The 23938-nt window shown below is 42.8% G+C and overlaps 2 protein-coding genes across 2 annotated transcripts in view; one reads left to right on the top strand and one right to left on the bottom strand.

The window, feature by feature from the left end:
- The first annotated feature begins 4672 nt into the window (after positions 1-4672).
- Positions 4673-11802, top strand: LOC310964901 (adrenodoxin-like). Its single transcript, XM_083938211.1, has 4 exons — positions 4673-5124; positions 8725-8849; positions 8978-9107; positions 10891-11802. The coding sequence occupies exons 1-4, from the start codon at positions 4991-4993 to the stop codon at positions 10997-10999; spliced, it is 498 nt and encodes a 165-aa protein (XP_083794337.1). The 5' UTR covers positions 4673-4990; the 3' UTR covers positions 11000-11802.
- A 1526-nt stretch (positions 11803-13328) lies between these two features.
- pspc1 (paraspeckle component 1) overlaps positions 13329-23938 on the bottom strand; it is a 33704-nt gene continuing 23094 nt past the window's right edge. Inside the window, exons 4-17 of the mRNA XM_083938192.1 lie at positions 23478-23651; positions 23246-23395; positions 22770-22811; positions 22598-22682; positions 22436-22513; positions 21463-21529; positions 20979-21155; positions 20733-20905; positions 20472-20636; positions 19886-19998; positions 19520-19712; positions 18700-18814; positions 14646-15559; positions 13329-14293 (exon numbers count right to left, since the gene is read on the bottom strand). Of these exons, the coding sequence (XP_083794318.1) occupies positions 13565-14293; positions 14646-15559; positions 18700-18814; positions 19520-19712; positions 19886-19998; positions 20472-20636; positions 20733-20905; positions 20979-21155; positions 21463-21529; positions 22436-22513; positions 22598-22682; positions 22770-22811; positions 23246-23395; positions 23478-23651 (3175 nt within the window). The 3' untranslated portion in view covers positions 13329-13564. The remainder of the gene's footprint in view (positions 14294-14645; positions 15560-18699; positions 18815-19519; positions 19713-19885; positions 19999-20471; positions 20637-20732; positions 20906-20978; positions 21156-21462; positions 21530-22435; positions 22514-22597; positions 22683-22769; positions 22812-23245; positions 23396-23477; positions 23652-23938) is intronic.

Below are 23938 nucleotides of genomic sequence, written 5' to 3'. Positions count from 1 at the left end.
AGACAACATGGGTTCGGTTCCCTCTCTGAAACCATCTGGGAGATGAGAAGCAGAGGGTTCCTCTACTCGGACCCAACCACCACCATTTTTCTGGGCTGGGACATCTACGGGGACTGGAAGACAGAAGCGCTTAAGATTAATATACAGGCTTAAGTATAGTGAGATTATATTGTGTATAGTACATCGAAGAAAACAATGCTTTAAAGAAACACGACAATGCTAGGATGTTGATGTTTAACAGGTTTGATATGTTCGCCATCTTAGCTTATCCTCTTAGCATGCTATCATTTGCTAGTTAGGACTAAAGAAAGTGCAGCAGAGACTGATGGGGATGCCGTTAGTTTTGCAGGCATTGGCCATAAACCAAAGGTATTGGACACATTGAACGTATGATGTTATAATGGTGCTAGATGGAAAGGCAGGGGACCAAAATCATAAGGATTCAAAGATATTTCGCGTATGGTCAAAAGTGGTAGACCGACCGACAGACTGACACAGCCATCCTTGACTCGAGCGCGGTTAGGGTATGTGGTTTTATAGAGTCTATTAATCTCTGACGTCCTGTATTTTGGTAGATTCATGTGGATACATGGCTGAATTTCCATTAATTGTGGCTATTTCACTTTAAGGCTTCCTCACCCTCGTCTGTCAGCCAGTGTCTTCTCTCCATCTCTCCAAATCCGTTTCCAGAAGAAGGGATCAAAGCTAGAAGAAGAAATGTACACATGAAAAACAAGGAAACAGTTTGTTGTTTTGTTTATTGCCTTTAATACACATTAGCAGGCAATTAGCATCACAAAATACAAAAAATCATCTTGAGATTGGGTCTCATCTGTCACACAGAGATAGCACTGTAAAGGATAAAGCATATATCTAGTCCTTACTCCAAAAAAGGGATATTTTAGGTAATTAAAAAATAACAAATGAAAAGAGTATAAGTGTTTAAGAGTCATAGGTGAGATAGTCAGTAATTGGGGTCCACCTTCTCATGAAAACAGCTACTTTTATCTGCTTTTGGTAGTCACATCTTCCATCCTGTAGACATGTTAAGTAGTTTTTATAGTTTGATTATACTTACCCACTCTTCTCTCCATCTCACTGATGTGTTCCTGCACCAGGCCGGTGTTGAGGTCTACAATGAATCTCCTGGAGGGCTCGGTTCCTTGTCGGAAGCGGTCAGAAACAGGTTCGTGGATGCCAGAGTGTTCAGTGCCCTGTTGGAAGCCATCAGGAAGCTGGAAGGTTGAAGATGTCTCCTGCAACCTCCTAGGGACTGCAAGTGGGGCAGCTTGGAGGCCTGTGAATGGATATTTCTTATTTTACAGTTCTCCTCACAGATTGAGAGGGTTTCTTTAATGGCTATCCAAGGATCTGCATTTATGGAAACTTAAAACTGTGTTTGCATATCCTGCTTATTTATTCAGTGTTAAAAATCCTCACGTAAAGGCAGCAACTTAGCCATAGTTAATACACAACCTTACACTTCCTTTCTGATTAAATGAATACAGTGGACAGATACATACATGTTTGGCCCTTTACATCAATTATTAACTATTGTGCCAGAATAATATGCACACTTCAGCAGTGTCATAAATCAATAATGGTCAAGGTCTTATTTCAGGACAGGCCCGTTGATCTAATTATATGTTTGCCTCATGCAAAGGAATGTCCTCAAACTGTACCTACATTTATCATATCTGTCAAAAGCCTTTTGGTCAGCAACCGAAAATCTTTATATTGTCCAAAACAATCAAAGGAAATATGGTACGGAGGCCAGAAGATGAAAAATAATTGCATAGATTCGCCAAGAGACCCTTTATACCACGTTTTATTGTGATAATAGTTTGATAAGTTAAAAGATGATCATTAAAACTAAAAAAATTTGTATTTGGTTTTCTCGTGATCCGATACCTTAGCTAAACAAAGTTATTTAATTGAGATTGAAAGATTTTTTTTTCATGACCACCAGAAAAGCTATTTGTTTTTTGCGACTATTCCGTGATCTGAGACTAATGCTATTTTGGGGGTGTTAGATGAAATGGGATCATGAGAAAACCTCCGTGACTGTCTGCGATGAAATTATCTGAAGTGAAAATTCTAGTTATGTGTGTATTAACAATAATATAATATAATGTATTAACAAATATATTTTGTGTTCATGATTAAAAAAAACAGTCACATCATCTGCATATTAAAGCATTCTGTAAATCATATGACGTAACAAATGCGGACACAGAAATCAGTTATCTTTCTACACTTCATTTATCAAACAGTGAAACTACAATGAAAGATGAAGGGGCGAGGTCTTACCCGACACCGTCAGGAACAGCAGCACTACCTTGAACATCCTGTAAACACCAGAATACACGGAGCAACTTTAAGCGTCTCTCCATTGTCCTGTGCTCTAAAAGCTGTAAAAGACTGTAAACCTAGAGACTGTTGCAGTGCAGAGACAGTGTGTGTTGCTTACCTGAAGCAGCAGTGATGAACACTCAGAAAAAGAGGGCTACCCATTAATATATGACAGTCTGGTCATAAACCAGTCATTTATAACACAGTTATTGAGATTATTGATTAATCTGCATCTCCCATAGCTTGACAATAGTTGATATCTGATGCACTTTGCCCTGAGGTGTTGCCTGATAATGGTTACAACCCAACACTGATATAACAGCAGCTAATAAAGTGCAGTTTTCTTTGTTGTCATATGTACACATCCTGTTTTCTGGGGTCTGTAAATATGTCCAAGGTGAATGGCACTTGGTTTAATCGAGGGTAGCTCGATCGATATTTGTGAACGTGGAGAGAGTGGATTACAACATATTATGTCAAAGGATTGTAGATAGAAACTGAGGCACCCTGATTCCGATTTTTCAACAATAAAATCACGTTACTGGCCGTAATATGACCGTGGAAAGTAGGAAACTTACTGGACTTTTTATATGCCTTATCCACTGTAAGTTATACAATGGTTAAAGTCTGAAAATACAGAAGGAATTCTTTATGAAATAAGTGACTCATTTTAGGCTACTAGGTTATGTCTCTGGCTCCACCTGGTGTATATGCAGCCAGACATACACTGCAGATACCATAAAAACATAAACAACATATATAATTTCAATAAGTAACATCAAGATTTAATTCTTAATTCTGTCTTCAGTCCCTTTGGCAGGTAGAGGAGAGTGCTGGTGCTGAGATGAGCTGCAAACTCCATCCTGATGAGTGAACTTTAGGCAAGTGAAGGAGCTCTCAGCAGGATGTTGACGGTTGAGCTTTCAGAATAAAAGTAAACCAAAACACATCTTTTCACAGGGTTCGTACAGGTGCTTGAAATCCTTGAAAATGCTTGAATGTTGTGTTTTAAAGGTTTGTAAAGTGCTTATAAATAGCTAGAGAAATTCAATTAATTTCTTAACCTTCTGGTATTACAAATAACAAGTTTAGTTGTTTATAGCACAATACCATCTCTTCTAATGGGATAAAAAAAGGTGAAATAATAATTCACGAAACCTAATCGTAGATATGTCATTCATCACAGCTCCAAAGTGCTGGAAAAGCTTGAAAATGTACCTTAAACATGCTTGAAATCGAAAAAATGGCCTTAAATGTGTTTGAATTTGAAGAAATGGACCTTAAACATGTCTGAATTTTAATAAATGTACCTTAAACGTGCTTGAATTTGAAAAAAATTGACCTTAAAAGTGCTTGAATTTGACCTCGGAAAACATGTACAAACTCTCAAAATGAATGAAAAACGTGTGTGCCCCGAAATACAGATTTATTAGATACTGACTCGTTGGAGTTATCTTATCAAGTAGATGCTTATTCTTAACATCGGGACAGTAAGATCCCCGAAACGTTGAAACACCTGGTTGAAAGCTTTTATTTTGAAATCCTCAAAGCAATTTCAGTCAAAAGCAACTGGACTTGGTTATTTGTCTAGGTAGACGTTTCACCTCTCATCCAAGAGGCTTCATCAGTTCATGTACGCATCTGACCAGACTGGGACTGGTCCAACTAACTGGTGTGGAGATCCAGGTATTTAACCTCTCACAATGCCGCCCTTTCATCCCTCCACATGGGATGAAAGGGCCATATTGTATACTTGTGCCGGTAGACAATTTACAATACGGCCCTTTCATCCCTTCCCAGGAGATTCAACAATCTAACAACTGTTCACAAATGGCCTCCTGTGACTCCAACTACTGTCGTTAAGACTCAATAGAGCACTAACGAAGTCGAAACCTACTTTCCACCAACGACTGCCACTCTAACGACAGGCGTTGGCACTTGGAGCACAAAGGGTTTCAGTGACATCATCGGCCTTGTGAGAGGTTAAATACCTGGATCTCACACCAGTTAGTGGGACCAGTCCCAGCCTGGTCCTGGTCCTGGTCCTGGTCCAGTCCCAGCCTGGTCAGATGCGTACATGAACTGATGAAGCCTCTTGGATGAGAGGTGAAACGTCTTCCTAGACAAATAACCAAGTCCAGTTGCTTTTGACTGAAATTGCTTAGAGGATAATGATGACCTGGACAAATAAGAACCTTCACAGGCTTTTATTTTGAAAGTCATAACCGGAAATGGGCAGGAGCTCCCCTATGCCCCGCCCACATTGAGCGGATTGTACTCTGACAGTTTCCTTGCAGGTAAATGCATCTGGCCCGTTCACGTTTGCTGCTTGAAACATTATAAATGTGGACTGTGTGATACCGCGTGATTACAGCCGTTAGTTGTGTTTCGTCACGAACCAATCACCGAACGCTGCTGGTATCTCAGGCAACGCTCACTCCAGGTTACGCAATGAACGCGTTGACGTCACGCCGCTAACGCACGTTAGCTCAGCGGGCTAGCGCTAGCCAAACAGTCTTGTAGCTCTCCGTCGAGAAGCAAAGAGCTCGACCGCAGTGGACTCTCAGTGTCTCCCGTCGTGTCCACAGAGTCGGGTAGTTTTTCCGGCTCTTTATCAACTCGTTGTCCGTAACTTCAAATGGCTTTGGTAACGGCGTTACGGAGACTGGCTCATGTGAGGTTACGAGAGGTGTCGTGGAGGACGGCGGCGGTAACTTCGGGTGCCTGGCTGACGGGGCAGAGGAGTTTCACCACCGGCGCACAGTCTCTGAGGTGAGACACTTTATTATCTCAGTGCTGCTTGGATAAAAAAGTTTAATTTTAACCACCAATAATGTTTATTTCTGGCTTGTTCTAACGTTATGTACAGAGCCGCACGGCAAACTCCATTCAGTAGACGAGTGACCTTTCTTACCAGCACACCTGGCAGGGTACATTTGGATTACTTAACGTTTTTACTATAAAGAATATGAATGCAGTAATAACACATGTAAAAATAAATGTATACAATAGTAAATAAATGAATAAAACAATAAATGTATACATCAAAATATTACTTTTTCACCTACATGTATTCATGCATTTCTGTCCATATGTTAATAGGGTAGGAAGTCCCATTTATTCAGTATTTTTTTGTTTCTGCATTTATTTTAATATTTCAGTATTGATTAATAAGTGTATTTGTTTATTGAGATTGACTGAGTCATGCTTAGTCCTCCATACCCATAAGCATTTTCTTTTCTATGATCAGTTCTTTATTTGTGATTTAACATTTAACATTAACATTTATGTAAAGGATACAGGCAGTACCATGCAGAATGCACTCTCTTTACTTATCAACATATTATTGCTACTAAGCCTCTACTATGGTTGCTCCAAGGGTCACATTTGTGAATGGAGTTTGGCGTAAAAAGGTTTTTCCTGAGATAAAGGATCTAGAGTCAACAAAAAAACACTTTCAGGAATAATAGTATGTTGAAACAATCAGGTTTGGGGCTTCTATCAACATCTGACATTGTTTGATTGCATTCTGTAGCGTTGGTTTGTAGTGTCATCATCTTAGAAAGTGTTGATTGGACCTTGGACGAGGCCGAAGTGGGCCATTTTCCTGTTCAGGTGCAAGGCTTTGACCCGGGCTAGGCGTCCCAGGGCCAAACAACTTGTTGACTTGACCTTAAACTGGGTAACGGTGTCCCTGTGAGCGGCCGTCAGGCACGCAAGGTTGGCCCTGACTCTCCTTTCATGTTCAAAAATCCACGTGGATCAAAGTTACATGCAGGAATTTCCCAGTGTGTGCTTGTTTTTGTCTTAAAGGGTCACGTAGTGCGTTTGGGGTTTTTCTAATTGACACATTTTTGTAAAGCGGATTAAACTGGGTTCCCTCTGGTCCCGAGATTTCCAGGAGGTCATTGAGTTTAATATTCACGGGCAGGGAAATACTACGACTGGGGTCACTTAACGGGAACACTGTGTACATGAAGAGCTCTATCTAATTGATTCTGAAAGTAATGGGATTAATGAGTCTTTGATAACAGTTTTCTTTGGTCTGCAAATAGGGGTTTTTTTTTCTTCCAAATCCTGACAAAAGATGTTTTATGTTCCAGGGCTGCAACGAACTCTCGGCGCCGTTCATTTCATTTTCTCAATTAGTTTCTTTGTCTTAAAAAAGGGTGAAACGTGTCTTGTTTTGCCCAAAATGCAAAGATTTTTATTTCCTAGAGGAGGAAAGAAACCAGGAAACATTCACATTTCCTTTTTAAAAATGACTCAAACCGACTAATCGACCACGCAGTTGGCGATTAATTAGTGGATAACTAGGCGATTAATGGACTGATCATTGCAGGTCTCGTGCATTCATATTTGGTGTTTGATGTCATTGTGAATTGGACAAAAGATCAGTCTCATATTAGGACTCGCTGTTCCTTACTTCTGGCTCCGTGCTACACGTCCGTAAAATGTTCTGCTCAGTGGTATCAGAGTTCATTGCTCTTTTCTCACACGTCAAACCCGGGTTAAAACCTGCACTGGTACAGCTTCATGCTGCTCTATAAAAGCTGAGTCATCTTTATTCCATTCTCACTGAGGGAGGGATGATATGGTCAAAACCTTCTGTCCCTATCTACAGTAGGTCGTCTCAGAAGGATACAGATTTAGCATGTTTTCTGGTAATACAGTAAATAGTCTGTATGAAATAACCACATGGTAAAGCCTAATTTTCTATACTGCTGTGTCAAGTAATTCTCAATAAAATACCCTGTATTGATCATTTTGTTTAAGAACTTTAGCGCAAGATATAAACTCAAAATATTTCACATCCCATTTTCTCAAAAGTTTAAATCAGTATGTGATTGTTACAAATTTGTGCGTCACAGTATGAATACATAACTATATTCATTCATTCATTCATCTTCAACCGCTTGTCCCTGTCGGGGTCGCTGGGGGGCCGATCCCAGCTGACATGAGGCGGGGTCCACCCTGGACAGGACGGCAGTCTATCACAGGGCACATAGAGACGCACAGAGACAGACAACCATTCACACTCACACCTCGGGCAATTTTAGAGTCATCAATGAACCTAACACGTGCACGTCTTTGGACTGTGGGAGGAAACCGGAGAACCCGGAGAAAACCCACGCAGACACGGGGAGATCAGACAAACTCCACACATAAGGGCCCCAGCCGGGATTTGAACCAGGAACCCACATCGCTATATGATTTTCTTAAAATACGATAAATGATCACATCAGTTTATTGCCCGGCTTCATTCCCACTTCCACATTTACACGCGTGTAAGTGAGCAGAAGGCTCGCTGATCCGTATGTATCGGCTGTCCCCCAGATTAAAACTATTCTGTTAACGTGTGTTTGGAGCTCGTTCCATAATTCTGTACAGCTGTAATTGATCCAATCCCCTTGTCGCTGTCTTTGGAGTCCCCCTGCAGGAACGCAGTCGGCTGTAGGACGTAGCACCCTTACTGTGGTCTCTCTTTTAGCACGGCGTGCAGTTTTACTTAAGCACACATTCCGAGTGGCTTAAAGACGTATCGCCATGACTAAAACTGTAACAGACGGGGCCCACACTGTGAGGGGCAGAGGAGAGTTTCATAATATTTGGGGACCACTTGTTGTTGGATCCTCCACAGTCGTTTCGGAGTAGTGCCGTATTCTGCGTGGCACTAGTCCCTGAAATGTGATCTTCCTGCATTTGCATTAAAATGAAAAATTCCGAAAGAACATTCAGTTCAGTTAAATAGTGACTCCAGGTTAAGCAGATGAAGAATGTTTATCCTCAAAGTTCATTAGGCGGAGCCGATCTATTCATGGTTTTTTTAATCGCTTTATTTCTCAAACCAGAGACGCCAGTTGCAAATTTCACCCAGTTTAATTCAATCATTTATAATAGTTTTAATATTTTAGTTAAAAGGCAAATGACACAAATGTTATACTGATAATCCACACACACTTTTGAGTAGTTGTTCATTCACACACAGGCCTCCATAGAAATCAATTTTCTGTTTCTTACACTCACAAATAAACTATGAAATTACCTTCAGGGCATCTGTTTCTTTGCTTTGCTTTGTTTTGCTTGGTTATCATTGCAGCTCTATATTTGTTAAGACGGGGGATGGGCCTTCTTGGCATGCTGGAGATGTAAAAATGTACAACTAAGGGGGTGGAATTGTGTTCAAATATAGCTTTTATACCATGCTGGAGTTAAAGTTCACTGATATAAACCACACTGAGCATTTGAAGCACATCTTTTGGTCTTCCTGTAGTGATGAGCTCTGACCACGAGGGGGCAGTGAAGTAGAAGGGATGTGTTGAGGGAAAAGTGAGTAAACACTGTGTGTGTGTGTGCTTGTGTGTTCGTCAGGTCAGACAACAAGGTGACGGTCCACTTCATCAACAGAGACGGGGAGAAGGTCACAGTGAAGGGGTCGCCCGGAGACTCGCTGCTAGATATCGTCATTAATGAAGACCTCGACTTTGACGGCTTTGGTACGTACACACGTGCAGTCACAGTGGAAATCATGTTACATAGCTGCCTGTCTGTAACTGATCTGAATCTCCTCCATCAGATAAAGTTATAAAAGTATGTGTGTGTGTGTGTCTGTGCGGTGGTTTAGGGGCTTGTGAAGGAACCCTGGCGTGCTCCACGTGCCACTTGATCTTTGACGAGGACATCTACAAGACGCTGGGGCCAGTCACAGACGAGGAGATGGACATGCTAGATTTAGCCTACGGCCTGACTGACACGTAAGGACTCAACACACACCACAAACACACAAGCAGGCGTGTTTTCTCCCGAGGACCAAACCTGTTCACCCGGTCTTCACGTTCAGAGACTTTTACTTTGAAATTGTTAGTTGTTGCGGTGTAGTCCTCACTGATGATGCAAGTTGTGATGTAACTGTTACAAGATTCATGAAGCACAATAACGTGGTTATTTTATGTTTTAGTTAAGTGTATGTACTGGGTTAAGTCTGTCCATTGTGTTGCTAAGACACGTTTCAGTAATTAGTCTGATCCCAAACCGGTGGCACTAAATGATAACGGGCTAGCTCCTATAGCTGCCTTGTATTCCTGCAAATGTTCAGGCAACGTGGTTCAGTGTGATTTTATAACATTATTTATTACCTTTTGTGTTTATACTGATTTAGAGAAGATGCAGATTTAAGTTACAGTCCTTAAATGCTTCTTTAATGCTGGATATAAGAAACAACTCATATATTCATGCATTTGTTTATTTGCGTTTTATTTTTGTATGTGCACTGACGAGCTTATCCTCTGTCCTGCTCCTATTTGCTATTATTCTGGGAGTAAGAGACTTAAATCAACTGACTCACTGCCTGGAGCCCTGTAGGGGCCACAATCACATCTCACTGAGCAGTTTCATTGATTTCATCAACAGGAGTCATTGAAGGTGGATAAAGGATATCTCTAACAGATACCTTTCCTATAGAACAGGCTTATATCTTGTCCTTAAACAAACTAAATGGCCTCTCATTTACATGACAGCTGTATTATAAAAAAAAGCTGTAAACCTTGGGGAAACACCGACTTGCATACAAAAGCAAAACCTAATGTTTAACCTATAACCACCACCTCCTCATTATAATATTAGATAAACATCAGTTTTATAAAGTAGACTCATCATATGTTTGCGCAATGCTTTCAAAGCGGCTCTTATCAATATGTTTGTATTAATAATGGTCCATGTGATGCCAAAGGTTTCACTTGTAGTGATGAACAGAGAATTAATAAAATACTTCAATAGTAGAAACTCTAAAGTTTACAGTATGTTTGTTGTGTTCGCAGCTTGTTTGCCCCCAAGTGGCCAAATCACTTTAGAGCTATTTTGCTGATTTTTATCCAGTTCTGTGTCATGGCAGCGTGGGCGGTGTGTTCAGATGAGCATTGTTTGGATAACGGAAAATCAGATGTGCGTCACGGTCCGCTGATCTCACTTCCGTGCAGAACACAGCACCCACCTTGGCATCACACAGAACTGGATGAATGCAGTTTATTGCAAAGGAGGGCTGTGGATTTAGTCTCCCATCGCTTTCATTGGAAGCATGTTAGGAGGGGGAACTCTTGATTTACACATGGCAAAAATCAACATGGTGATTATTTTGGTCAATATTGAGCTCGTCACATGACTTTGGGAACATCGTATTTAAAACATTAAAAACATGTCTTTTAAACTGTGGGGTTTCTTGACCCTTGAATAGAAACAAATAGAAATACAAATACTTGTAATTTGCTGTAAATTTACCTGAATAAATCACATCAAATAAATGTATATAAAATTAGATGAGCATCATTGTGAAGCCCCCTTTAGCCCTATCACAGTTTTATCTCAGTTATGTTGTTTCCATAATTATTGGAAGCCAAAATCATAATCGAAAAGAAAATGTGACTTAGAAAATTGTGAGTGTTTATACTACAGCTGTGACAGGGCTGCATCAGAGTGTAAATAAATGGATGCCTTTTCCTGAAAACATACGACCATGAGACTAAAGCATTTTCCTCTCCCCAGATCTCGCCTGGGTTGCCAGATCTGTCTGACGAAGTCTCTGGAGGGCATGGTGGCCAGGGTCCCAGAGAGCGTGGCAGACATCCGACAGAGCAAAGACGGCTCCTCTTAACCTGCGGCCGGGGGAACGCGGACGTGACAGTGTAGTGGTGCCCGCTCAGAAGGGTACGTGCACAGGGACGATGGTGGGTGTCGATCTGTCAGCACGGCTGTATCTGCTGGACTGCCCCAGTACTGTTTCCTCCTTTTTTTTAAAAACAAAACAACATCCAGTCACAGACACCGAGAGACAACGCACAATAACCAGCATGTACGGATGTTTGTTCCCACAAGACAAAATCATTTTTAATATAGAGTAAAACCACTGCTAACAAAGTTTACAGTTGTACTTAAAAACTCTGCCTTGAGAATCCTAGTGTTAGGAAACAAAGTATTATGACCTAAACTAAGACAAAGCTAATGATATCCTTCCATTATAATCTGTGGCGGCATTTTAATTAGTCCGAAAAACGACACTATTAAGTCGCTATGGCCGACACACGAACATCAGTCATTCATTAACCCGTCACTGCTCTTCACCTCTACTTTGTGGCTGTGCCTTTTACTTTTCTTTTAAATATAACTCAATTTACACGTGTATAAAGACTTTGTGTGTAAACTGAGTCATATTCACTGAACAACGGGTGACTGTGGCCGAAATGTCGCGAATGCAACTAACAGTTCAACGCTGTAGAGATTGTGCTGATGCATCTTTTATTTTATTCTCCACACATGTATACCCCCACTGTTGGTTTGATCAGAGCCTCCACGTCACCGTATAATTCCATCATGTGATTGTACATAGTTAGAGCACGCACATATGTATCCATGTATAGAGTGAAAAATAATGTAATAAAAAAAATCCCCTTTCTAACAGCGTGTTGAACTGTCAGTTTTGTTCTGCATATAAATGGAAATCACATCCTGTTTCTTGCTCCTTGTATCACAAAATATAAACCAATAATTAGGTCGCGTAAATCAGGTCCTTTTATTTGCAAATGCAGGTTTTTATGCGTGTTGATACAGTGTATAGAAAGGAGACATAGACAAAGGAATAAAGCAACAGTCATGTGGCTTATTTAAACACTTTTAGTGGTTAATGCAGATCAATACAGGCAAGTGTGGGATCCACATTGTTGGCAACAAACAGAAAACAAGGACACCTACAAATTGTGCGACATAATGTGCTGGAACGGATGTGATTGAAGTGCTAATGCAGAGAAGCGTTTGGAACGGGTGTAGTGTGGAAAACGACCCATCAAATATTTAAAGAGCAAAGACTCAAATCATCGTCACCTAGACGAGTCATTACCGTAGACGCTAAAGTTGGCAAAAAGCAGAACAAACTTAAGTAGCGATTTCTTAAAAAGCGCAGGCGTTTCTAAGGAAGGTCCTAAGATGATCTGTTAAAACCCTGTAATAGTGAATTATCATATGAACTTAACCTACAAAAGCTAATGTGTGTAAAGTCGGAACATTATATGAGCAGTAAAACAGTAATGGTTGTTAATCCTACCTATAATCTAGCTGTAGTACGATGTGATGCTTTTACCTCTAATTATATCCCATAATGTCTCTTAAATATTGTGTTAATTTTTGAATCACGTGCCAGTGCAGGAAAGTGATGCTCCTTTAGCGTGGTGCAGGCCCGCTCTATGTAATCCATAACAGATTAAAATGTCAAACATAATGCAGCTCTGAGGAAAGAAATGGTGTTGAATAAATATAATCCAATGATTAATCCGTAATGAGAGATTCTACTTGTTCATGATAAAAGGCAAAACCAGGACGTTTAAATTGGCAGCTTTTAGCTTTGGCTCCGAACAAAAACAAACCATCACGTACAAATGACTTTCATGATGCTTTTGGTACCGAGACAATCCCTCAGTTTAGACAGAGTTCATATAAATAAGGTTACAAAGTACTAATGCGTGTCTTTACATTCCCTTAATGGCAAAGTATAGGCAAAGTTTAAAATGTACTTGTCTACTCATACAGTTGTGTTCAAAATAACAGCAGCGTGAGTGAAGCTGAAAATACTTAAAGCTTTTATTTCCATCCACGCAAATGCATTAGGAACGCTGCACATTCTACCAATGTATCAAATTTGGGATTTTACAGAAGGTGAATGAGGCTTTATCTGCAATTTCTTTACAAACTCAAACATTGACTGTATTAACTGAAACATGCTTCAATATTTAGCTTTCCTGTGAACCACTGAACTCATATTGGACCCCAATCCCTCTGCATGTCTTGGTTTTGTCTCAGAATGCAGAGGGGCTGTGGTCCAATTGCGGGTTATAAAACTAACCTTTTCTGTAAAATAATAAATTGGATAAATGTTTCTTTTTGTTTACATTTGGACTCGAATGTGCAGCATTTGCATGCATTGAAATAAAATCTATTATAAGGATTTTGATCTTTACTCACTGATCACACTATTCTTCTGAACACAACTGTATTTACCAGTTTCCAGCACAGTTCTACCAAAGCAGACTAATTCAATTACTGTTAGAAAACGGCAAAATGTGTCACTTTGTACCGGGTGGAGGTGGTCGGTGAATGTGTGTGTTTTGTCTTGTTGCACTAATCGAATCCAGCTTTGCTCCATGTTCTCGCACAAGAGAAATGTAACTCATCAGACATAAGATTCTTCAGCAAACAGCAGCTGGTCCAGGTCTGGTTCTGCTGCGGGGTCACTGCATCTCCTCAGCCACTCCCTGCGGCTCTCCGCCAGGGCCAGCGTCACCTGCTGGCTGCTCTGGGAGTCACTGCTCGGGTGAGAGGAAAAGTAGTCCTTGACTGCTTTGGTGGCAAAGGGGGAGAGGCAGATATGGCCCCCCGGCGTCCCTTCCTGTGAATCCTCCTTCAGTCCTGGGTCACTGGGTAGCCTCGCCCGTGTGAGGGTGGAGACTTGCTCCACGACCTGCCGTCGTCCGGGCTCTGACCCCCGGCGCTTGTAGAGCCCGGCGTTGCATCCCTCCTCCACAGACTGAGACTTGTGTTGCTTGAACAGGGACAGAGATGGCCCACTCTGCTTGTAGAATAAAGATGGCTGCTTAGGCTCACTCACTCCACTCTCAGCTGCGCTCCTGTGGTTGGTGGTGTCTGACGATTGGAACCAGGGGGACTTGGGAAATCGGAGACTCCCTGTAGAGCGGTGGTGGGACGGGGGACTGGAGTGGTCCTGTTTAAGATGTCGGGGCTTGTAGAGAGGCCTACCTCCTCCTCCTGCTGCATCTTTTGAGGCTCTGCTGGATGTTTTGTGTTGGCTGCTGGAGACCAGTTTTCCTCTTCCCCTTTCACCTGCTCTACCTTTCTCTGGCCCAGGTTTCCCAGGTGTGAGCGCCCTGTCACTGGGTCCTCCCTGTTTGTAGAAACACAGAGTGCATTGACCTTTTGAGTTTAGATTCTCTTCACCAGACATTGTTCTCAAATGTTAAAATCACTACCCCAGCTCCATAAGGGAGTCCCAAGGGTGGCCTCAAAGGTTCCCATCATTGTCTTTGGGTTCTCGTGTCCCCAGTGATGCTGAGGTAACTATTAAAAGAACAATCTAGACAAGCAAGTTTGGATAAATTGAGACTGACTGATGGAGGTAAAGGCAATACATTAGATAAGACTGGAATATAATTCTAGTGTATTCACTGCCATAACTTGTCAGTGGGTAAGTATCTGTAATTGGCAAAGTGTGTATGATTTGAAATGATCTTACTCACCCCAGGCACGTCCTCTTCTTCCTTCTCTAAGTTGTCTTGTTGGGTTAGGGACAGCCTCCGGCCTTTCTTCAGCCATGAGTTTGGGTGGAGGCCCCTGCAGCCCTTCAAGGTCCCCCAGTTGAGTGGTTCTTTGGGCGGTGAGCTTTTTGGACTAATCCCCAGGTCTGGATGTCCACCACAGGGCCGAACAGAGGACATGGTGGGGACAGGTGAAGGAGGAGAGCCTGGGGGCAGCTGTGCCTTGGTTGGGGGAAGCCCCCGTGCGGTCACCCAGGTGCGTCCACAGTGTAGGGAGTCGAGAGAGTCCAGGGAAGAGTGTGTTTGAGCAGGGGAGGTGGGGGTGGAGGAGAGGTTAGGGGAGCCCACATCCAGAGCTGCTGACCTCACACTGTGCAGGGTTAACACAGGCTCACCTCCTCCTCTCCTGGTCTCACCTCTGCGGTGTGTGCTGCTCGGCTTCTGAGAGAGCTCTTCATCATCTTCATCTTCTCCAGAGAGACCATCAGTACTTCCTGAAACGCACGGCCGAAACTTTGCAAAATACGCTATAGCTGGCTCTGAGCGTCGCCGCTGCCTGTGCCGTCCGTCCAGGGAAAGAGAGTCCAGCGTGGAGGAGGGGTCTACAGTCAGTGTGTCCTGGCCGGGGCAGGAGAGGTCTGCATCCGGTCTCCTGGCTCTGGCTCTCCCCAGGGGGTGTGACTTCGGACCCTGCGGGCTGTCAGGTTCTGTCTGGTTATATGGGTCTGTGTCTTGGTCGTAGTCACTGAATGTGAGGATGGAGTCCAGGCTGCCTTGCAGTGGTTTGGGTCTAATGTGCCGTCTGCTGCAGAAGCCTGGCGAGCCGCCGCTGCTGTTGTCCAACTCGTTCTCCAGACTGTCGTAGGACGAGTCCGTCAGAGGGTACAGCCAGGAGTCTGCCGTCAAGGGAGAGATGCAAGGTATAAACAGAAATGGCTTTCATAGCTTTGGACTTTGAAGCTGAACTAAATGTGCAACTTGTAGTCAGTAAATACTTTACAGAGACTGTTTTTCTGTAACCTGGACATTCAGCTACACTTAACGTTTTTGGATACTGATACTAGGACCTTGTGAGCCTGTCAAAATGTGGTCCTGCAGACACACTTCTGTAGCAATTATGACTTTTCCTGATTTTTTGCAGAAATGATGCCATGACTGCTTTACACAGGCTATCCTAAGACTGATTTAAGCATTTTTGGGACGCATTATGTTTGTTTGTTTTTGACTTTGTCGACATACTATGACTTTTTTTTTTGGACACACTTTTCGGACTTTTTCAACAAATTATGCCATGACTGACTGAAGCATTTTGGACATATACTATTTGTATTTCTTGTAGTATTGCAGCTGTTATTGCTACTACTCGTATCATAAATACACCAAAATTATTATTATTTTTCAGTATATCATCACTCTGGTGTATCAACTGCCATAACTTGGGTCCTGTTCTCATTACTGTTGCTCAGCTTCACCTCGGACCAACCAGTAGTTCTGCTGCCATTGTCCCTCCCCCCCCCCCCGTTGTTTCAGTGGGTTATGCGACTACAAGAAGACTACAGTTTACTGAGTACTGCAGAGGGTGGAGAGGGAATCTGATGGGAGTGGTCAGACAAGCAAAGATGTAAAGGAGCATTATATTACAAGCTAGGAGTTCAGTTGCTGAACTCACTGTTATTCATATACAGTGGGTACGGAAAGTATTCAGACCCCCTTAAATTTTTTACTCTTTGTTAAATTGCAGCCATGTGCTAAAATCATTTAAGTTCATTTTTTTCCTCATTAATGTACACACAGCACCCCATATTGACAGAAAAACACAGAATTGTAGACATTTTTACAGATTTATTAAAAAAGAAAAACTGAAATATCACATGGACATAAGTATTCAGACCCTTTGCTCAGTATTGAGTGGAAGCACCCTTTTGAGCTAATACAGCCGTGAGTCTTCTTGGGAATGATGCAACTAGTTTTTCACACCTGGATTTGGGGATCCTCTGCCATTCCTCCTTGCAGATCCTCTCCAGTTCTGTCAGGTTGGATGGTGAACGTTGGTGGACAGCCATTTTGAGGTCTCTCCAGAGATGCTCAATTGGGTTCAAGTCAGGGCTCTGGCTGGGCCATTCAAGAACAGTCACAGAGTTGTTCCGAAGCCACTCCTTCGTCATTTTAGCTGTGTGCTTAGGGTCATTGTCTTGTTGGAAGGTGAACCGTCGGCCCAGTCTGAGGTCCATAGCACTCTGGAAAAGGTTTTCGTCCAGGATATCTCTGTACTTGGCCGCATTCATCTTTCCTTCAATTGCAACCAGTCGTCCTGTCCCTGCAGCTGCAAAACACCCCCACAGCATGATGCTCCCACCACCACACTTGACTGTAGGGATGGTGTTGGGCAGGTGATGAGCGGTGCCTGGTTTTCTCCAAACATACCGCTTAGAATTAAGGCCAAAAAGTTCTATCTTTGTCTCATCAGACCAGAGAATCTTATTTATCATAGTCTGGGAGTCCTTCATGAGTTTTTTGGCAAATTCTATGCGGGCTTTCATGTGTCTTACTCTGAGGAGAGGCTTCCGTCGGGCCACTCTGCCATAAAGCCCTGACTGGTGGAGGGCTGCAGTGATGGTTGACTTTCTTGAACTTTCTCCCATCTCCTCACTGCATCGCTGGAGTTCAGCCACTGTGATCTTTGGGTTCTTCTTTACCTCTCTCACCAAGGCTCTTCTCCCCCGATTGCTCAGTTTGGTTGGACGGCCAGCTCTTGGAAGAGTTCTTGTCATCCCATACGTCTTCCATTTAAGGATTATGGAGGCCACTGTGCTCTTGGGAACTTTAAGTGCAGCAGAAATTTTTTTGTATCCATGGCCAGATCTGTGCCTTGCCACAATTCTGTCTCTGAGCTCTTCAGGCAGTTCCTTCGACCTCATGATTCTCATCTGCTCTGACATGCACTGTGAGCTGTAAGGTCTTATATAGACAGGTGTGTGGCTTCCTTAATCAAGTCCAATCATTAGAATTAAACACAGCTGGACTCCAATGAAGGTGTAGAACCATCTCATGGATGATCAGAAGAAATGGACAGTACCTGAGGTAAATATACAAGTGTCACAGCAAAGGGTCTGAATACTTATGTCCATGTGATATTTCAGTTTTTCTTTTTTAATAAATCTGTAAAAATGTCTACAATTCTGTGTTTTTCTGTCAATATGGGGTGCTGTGTGTACATTAAAAGGAAAAAAAATGAACTTAAATGATTTTAGCACATGGCTGCAATTTAACAAAGAGTAAAAAATTTAAGGGGGTCTGAATACTTTCCGTACCCACTGTATATATATATCTTCATTAGTTTTAATAATTTAAACGTTGCACTGTATCCCATGACATGTTTTGGACACAAAATAGTAGTCTTCTCCTACTCCAATGATTGGAAATCACTTGACTGTAATGCTGATGGTAATAGGACTAAAAATGATGTTAATGATCACATGACATTTGCTAAGGAATGAGGGATGAGTCAGATATCCATCTGCCCAGATGGTGTAGGTGGTAACATGCTACCCTGGCAGACCGGGCCTGTAGCAGAATAACTAAGGGCTGGACCAAGGTGAACCTGAGCAAGCTTAATGTGAATATGACTCGAGTTATGGCAGCAGATACACCAGAGTGATATGAAAAGAAACAATAGCAGTTAGTAGTAATTGGTATTATTTTGGTGACTAAGATCAAATAATAGTAGTAGCAATAACCACTGCAATACTACAAGAAATACAACTGATAGTGTGAATAGTAAAACTAATAAATACAAAAAAAGTCAGAATATGATATGTCAAAAAAGGCTTAAATCAGTCATAGGATAGAAATGGAAATCATGCAGTGACAGATTTAAGCATTTTTGGACATGTTCTTTGGCTTATTTTGTATTGACTTTTTTTTACACATACTATACGATGATGTTGGTGGTGTCTCTAGTGCTAAAGATGTTTAAAGGAAATTCTAAACGTAGACTGTTGGCGAGCCTGTTTAAAGGTCGAATGTGTGTCTGTACCTGATCCCATCTCGTCACTGTTGAGTCTTTGTGGCGGCCCTCCGAACAGGGAGGAGGGATCCTCTCCCAGAATCTGCTGACAGTGCTCAATCATAAACTTTACCAGCTCACAGACCTGCAGCAGACAAGAGGAAGACAACAGTTGTTATTATGATTGTAACAACAGTGTAACCATCAATGTTCATTTTCTAGCTGTCGTGTTCAAACTTTTCAAGGCTGCATGAAAGCACTCTCCATACTTTGCTTTCAGCATTCAAAGTGCTGCTACAACGCTCAATACTTTCAGGAACAAAGTGCTTTTGCAGGTCATTTTCTCTGGAGTTTGCTGTTCCTGTCCACATTTCAAAAAAATTAGACACTTACACTTTCCATAAAGCTGATTTCAGACATTCCACGTGGTTAAGAGGCGTCACAGCATGCTCATTAACACAGGAATTCACACACTTTGTTCCAAAAGTGACAGTTTAGGCAGCTCAGCATTTGTGTAAATTGTACTTCTCACACTTAAGATAATGTATGATAACTCAATATACTGTAAAATGTTTTTCCTAAATCAGAGAGTAGAGGAAGTCGTCCTGTCCCCAAAGCCAGCAGCAGTTTATCAGCTAAAGATGGACTATTGTTTCTTTTTTATGGTCTGCAGCCAAAGCCTCAACAAGCCTCTTTGTTATTGAGCTGTGACGTGGCTAAGACAGACTGATTTAATTGTGTTGCAACATTAGAACAATCCTGGGAGTCCAAATTTACATCCGCCAACTCTTTTTAGATCTGGGCCAAACTCCACAATGTGTGACAGTGACATTTCCTTCCCCTCTTTTACCTTCTTAGTTCCTTCTCCCTCCACCTCAGGGCTACAAGGTGCTGCGGGAGACCAAAGCATGCTGGGAGCGATGCACACTGATAAATTGAAACTTGTCATCTGGTTCTCATGAGCGTTGCCCTGGATACTGTGCAGCATGGCCAAGAGGTAGCGTAACAGCAGGGCGTTCTCTTTGGGCAGGCGGCAAATCATCCTTTCAGGAAGACACAACCAGGGAATGGGAAGAGAATAAGATTGTGTGTCAGGCGTTAGACGAGCCAAATCTCCAAGCATCTGGAAAACCATGCTGTGTTCAAGTGGTTTCCAGGCATCTCTTTAAACGATACTAACAAGGTAGAGTAAGAGCATGGAGGATGTGCGTGTTACCTCTTTATGTCCTGCACTTGTTCGTCGTCCTCCTCCTCTTCCTCCAGCACATCGATCCATTCTTCATACAGCTCAGTACAGAACAAACTGCCTGGGATGCTGCGCAAGAAATCCTGAAGACATGCACAGATCAGTTTTCACAACAGCTTTTTCTTGAAAATAAAAGAAGAATACGTACGTTGTTTATTACTCCCTCTTTGTTCCCGTATGTCCAAATCAATAATGTAAATGTGAAATCTTGCTGTGTAAATACTTGACATAGTTTAAGCAGAGCGGCTCTCTGTTATCCCTCCAGATAATAACAGATTATAATCCAGATTACATTAACAAGCCAACGTAGGCTCCTCTGTTGTGAACAGTTTGTCCAGCTAACGTAGCTGCATCGCATGACACACTGGAAGCGGATTCATTTTGTGCTTACAGATGTGGGTCATAAGGTAACTTACCCAGTGATACACAAACAAACGCTCAAAACTGTGTCACCATGACGCTGTGTTGCTGTTTGCAATCAGAATATGTACGAAGGTGATCCATCCATCCAATTGAAGTTTGACTAAAATATACACACAAACCCATAATGGCTCACCTTAAATACTCCAGCAATGACAAAGACGTGTTCTCTTGTCAGAGGAAGCTGAAACTCTCCGCTGTCCAGAGAGTCCCGCAGCTCCCTGACAGCCCGAGCGCCTGCCGGCCGACGGAAGATCCCCCGTGTCCACGAACCCTCGTGGTGAAGAAATGCCATCATGTCCTGGTGAGGGAAAGAGAAAGGGAGGCTATTCTTTTACAACACTGAGTGAGAAAGAAGGAGAAACATGGAACAGCAGATTAGTCAGTCTTGACTCACCATGACCGGCTTTGGCAGAGAGCCCCCTACACACACAGAGCTGAGCGGCCGGCCGAACAGGCAGCCGTGTGCCGTGCTGCTGAGGGACAGTTCATTCAGGTGAGGGGAGGAACCTCGCCAGAAGGCCCAGGTGATGAGTGAACGCCTCCTTTTAAGGGACTTCTGAGACCACTCTGAATAAAACACCCAGAATGCATGAGCAAAAACAATAGTTTCATGTCTTGTCTGAGTGAATAATGAGCTCACCTGCAGACACATGCAGTGTGTCAGTGGGCCGGGGCTTCATGATGAACTGGCACTGCTTGTACACCTGCATCTGCTCCACCTGCATGGCCCTTTGCCTGTCGGCGTCCTTGCCGCCATCTCCCTGAGACACCGTGTGTCTCACATGACTCATCTGGATACTGAAGGGAAACTCGTGGCCTGAGATGGACGACGAGAGGCAGAGTCACTTCCTGGAGGCTTCATATAATTCACATCAACCGCACCATAACATCACATTATTCGTCAGCAGCAGCACACACACACACACACACTGTGACCCTCTGCTCCACCCTTCAGGAGCTAAACTACACAACACACTCTTCTCTGGGATGAATGGTACTTGTGTGTCTAAAAACACATCTCATCCTTGTGTTAAGCTCTAGAGCGGTGCTTCTTATGCCCCCTTCAGAAATGCCATGCGGCAACGGCAGCATCTGATGGTACTTCATCAAACTCGCTGACGTACCGATCAGAGGATAGGGGGTGTTGTCCCTCTTGGAGATCACCCACAGCTGGAAGTCTTTCACATTCCCCTGAGCAGAAGAAGACAAAACATGGTCAGAAAAAGCAGACGCGCGACTCCACATGGCCTGGGAGAACAAGATGCCACAAGAAAAAAAACATTTTAGGAAGCTGAGATGTGACAAAGAATAGTATTTCTCTTTCAGTGTTCACATGCTGTGCGTTTATATCACATGTAAGGTAGACAGCTGAGCTCACAAAAGGCTACAGGGCTTCTGTGAAAACATCATCCTCTGTTGTTCTCTGTGTAAGAAAATGGAACAACAGGTGTTTCCTATGAGAAAGCTCCTTTTAAGAGACAGCACCAGCCCTTCTATGTGACTCTGTTTAGTGGTTGGGCAGCTGATATGATGGGACGGTAAGCGCCTCAGGAGTTTAAACTCCTAAACTGCTAATGATATATATCGGCATTTCTATACTGACAAATAGCTGAGATTAGGTCGGTGGGTGTGTGTTACAGCTGAATTGTAAAATGAACCATAACAGGCAACTCTGGTTTATTTTTATATAATAAGCCAAAAGTTGTTTCTTCTTCTATTAATTTCCTGTAGAAATGAGGCGATATTTGACGTGAACAGTAGTTTTTAAAATCAAATTACCCGTTTAATTTAAAGTCTTTATAGCTGTTGATGCTCCCTCATGCCCCTATAATATCTATTGGTGTCATTTCTGTCAGTCACATTCTGTGAAATGGACTCAAATACCTGCGGGTTTACATCATTTACACGTAATGAATAACGCTGATATTTGAGCAACCGTGTCAGATAATGTAAACGGGCAGCTAACTAAATAATGATACAGTAACATGGGGGATACATTTGCAGTATTATATGGGGGGAGAAGTAGGGTTCTGGTGTCCACAGTCTCTGGTTACACCTCATGAAAGCAAGAGGAACAGATTGTTTTTCTTCACTCACTATGATGCTGAACTGCTGCAGGGCCAGTCGGACCACCTCATTGGTTGAATCGGAGTTGCTGACCGGGAGCGTCTTGGTCTAATGGGAGGGGGGGGAATGAGATACTGACAGCGGGTATACACATGTAAAAGTATATGTACTAAAACATCAAAGTCAACTTACAACCGCAAAAGTATTGATTCCCTTCCCGTACACCCTGAGAGGAATGGTTTTAGGTTCTTCCTTCTCTTTCTCTTCTTTTATGCGACTGGAGGGAAACATGACGCGTCAGATTTCTCCTCTCTCTACACACATATGGACACACTTTGTGTTGACGCATGAAGGCACACTGTACCTTTTGAGGAGGGACAGCCATCTCTCTTTCTGCTCTGCTGAGCTGAGGGAACAATGGATAAAAAGGTTATTATTTGATTAGATTTTTTTAGGTTAAGCAGAAGAGAAAACTGAGTCACTCGGAGTAACGCTAAACCGCCTCTCTATGCAAGCTTACAGCTCATCCTGTCTGGTTTCTGTTCGTCTGGCATTTAAGATCACGTTTACAGCATCACCAACACATTTACTACTGACACATAAACACATTTAACAGCCTCTGACGTGGGGCAGCGTGGACATAAACCATGAAGCTGTACAAAGTTTAAAGTCTCAATTGGAAGCCCATTAAAATATCCCGTCTGATTTAGTCCAGGTTGAAACAAATGCAATAAAAAAGAGCTAATATTTATGTGTTTCTTGTATGTTCAGATTTATAGCAACATAAAATATGACACTGGACTGCCTTAAGGATTCAACATGCGTGTGTGTGTGTGTTACCTAAACGTAGCGACGCAGTTACAGGTGGGCCAGCCCATAACGAAGCTCCTCTCTGGGTTGGTGCTCCCCTCACACACCTCGTCCATGCAACCTGCCGTCCACATCTCACACACGCACACCTGCGCCTTCTGCTTGAAGTGGTTGGCTGATCTGGGAACGCGCAGAGAGGCGTGAGTGTGACGCACGCACTTAGACCCAGGCGTTAGTCTAACAACAACACACTCTTGCTTACTTTGCTTTGGCGATCACCAGCAAGTCACTGAACAGGAAGAGGTGTCTGTCCTGAGTCTGCATCCCGGTCTTCAACTGAGCGTGTCCGTGGAGAAGAAACGACCTATCAGAGCCTGTGAGGAAGGACTGGACCAATGAGCAGGTGTCCGGGCACACAGGAACCAGGAAGCTCTCCCTGGAAAGCACATGGAGCCACACAACATTACGAGCGCCTCATTGTTTCGGCGCGGTAGCCATCATCCACTGCTCATGCAGACGGTGTGGCTCGAGCTGTTTATACTGATTGTGCAAATGTCTGAACATAAATGTGTCAGTCTTTCATCGTGTTAAAATGCTAAACTGCACCTTAAAGTCTCCTCTCAGGTGGCACAAAATAAAGTTCAATGTGATCTGTTCTGATGTGCAAACAAGAATATCCCTGTGATGATTTGGGACACTCGCCAAAACGTTCACATCACATCC

This window comes from Echiichthys vipera (assembly GCF_963691815.1).
Source record: "Echiichthys vipera genome assembly, chromosome: 23".
Taxonomy (NCBI): Eukaryota; Metazoa; Chordata; class Actinopteri; order Perciformes; family Trachinidae; genus Echiichthys; species Echiichthys vipera.
The sequence above is the reverse complement of the archived record's forward strand: the minus strand, read 5'-3'. Positions and strand labels throughout refer to the sequence as shown.

Coding starts and splice junctions, on each gene's coding strand:
- LOC310964901 (XM_083938211.1), top strand. CDS start 4,991: ATGGCTTTGGTAACGGCGTTACGGAGACTGGCTCATGTGAGGTTACGA. Junction 5,125..8,724: donor ACCGGCGCACAGTCTCTGAG/GTGAGACACTTT, acceptor TGTGTTCGTCAG/GTCAGACAACAAGGTGACGG. Junction 8,850..8,977: donor CCTCGACTTTGACGGCTTTG/GTACGTACACAC, acceptor GCGGTGGTTTAG/GGGCTTGTGAAGGAACCCTG.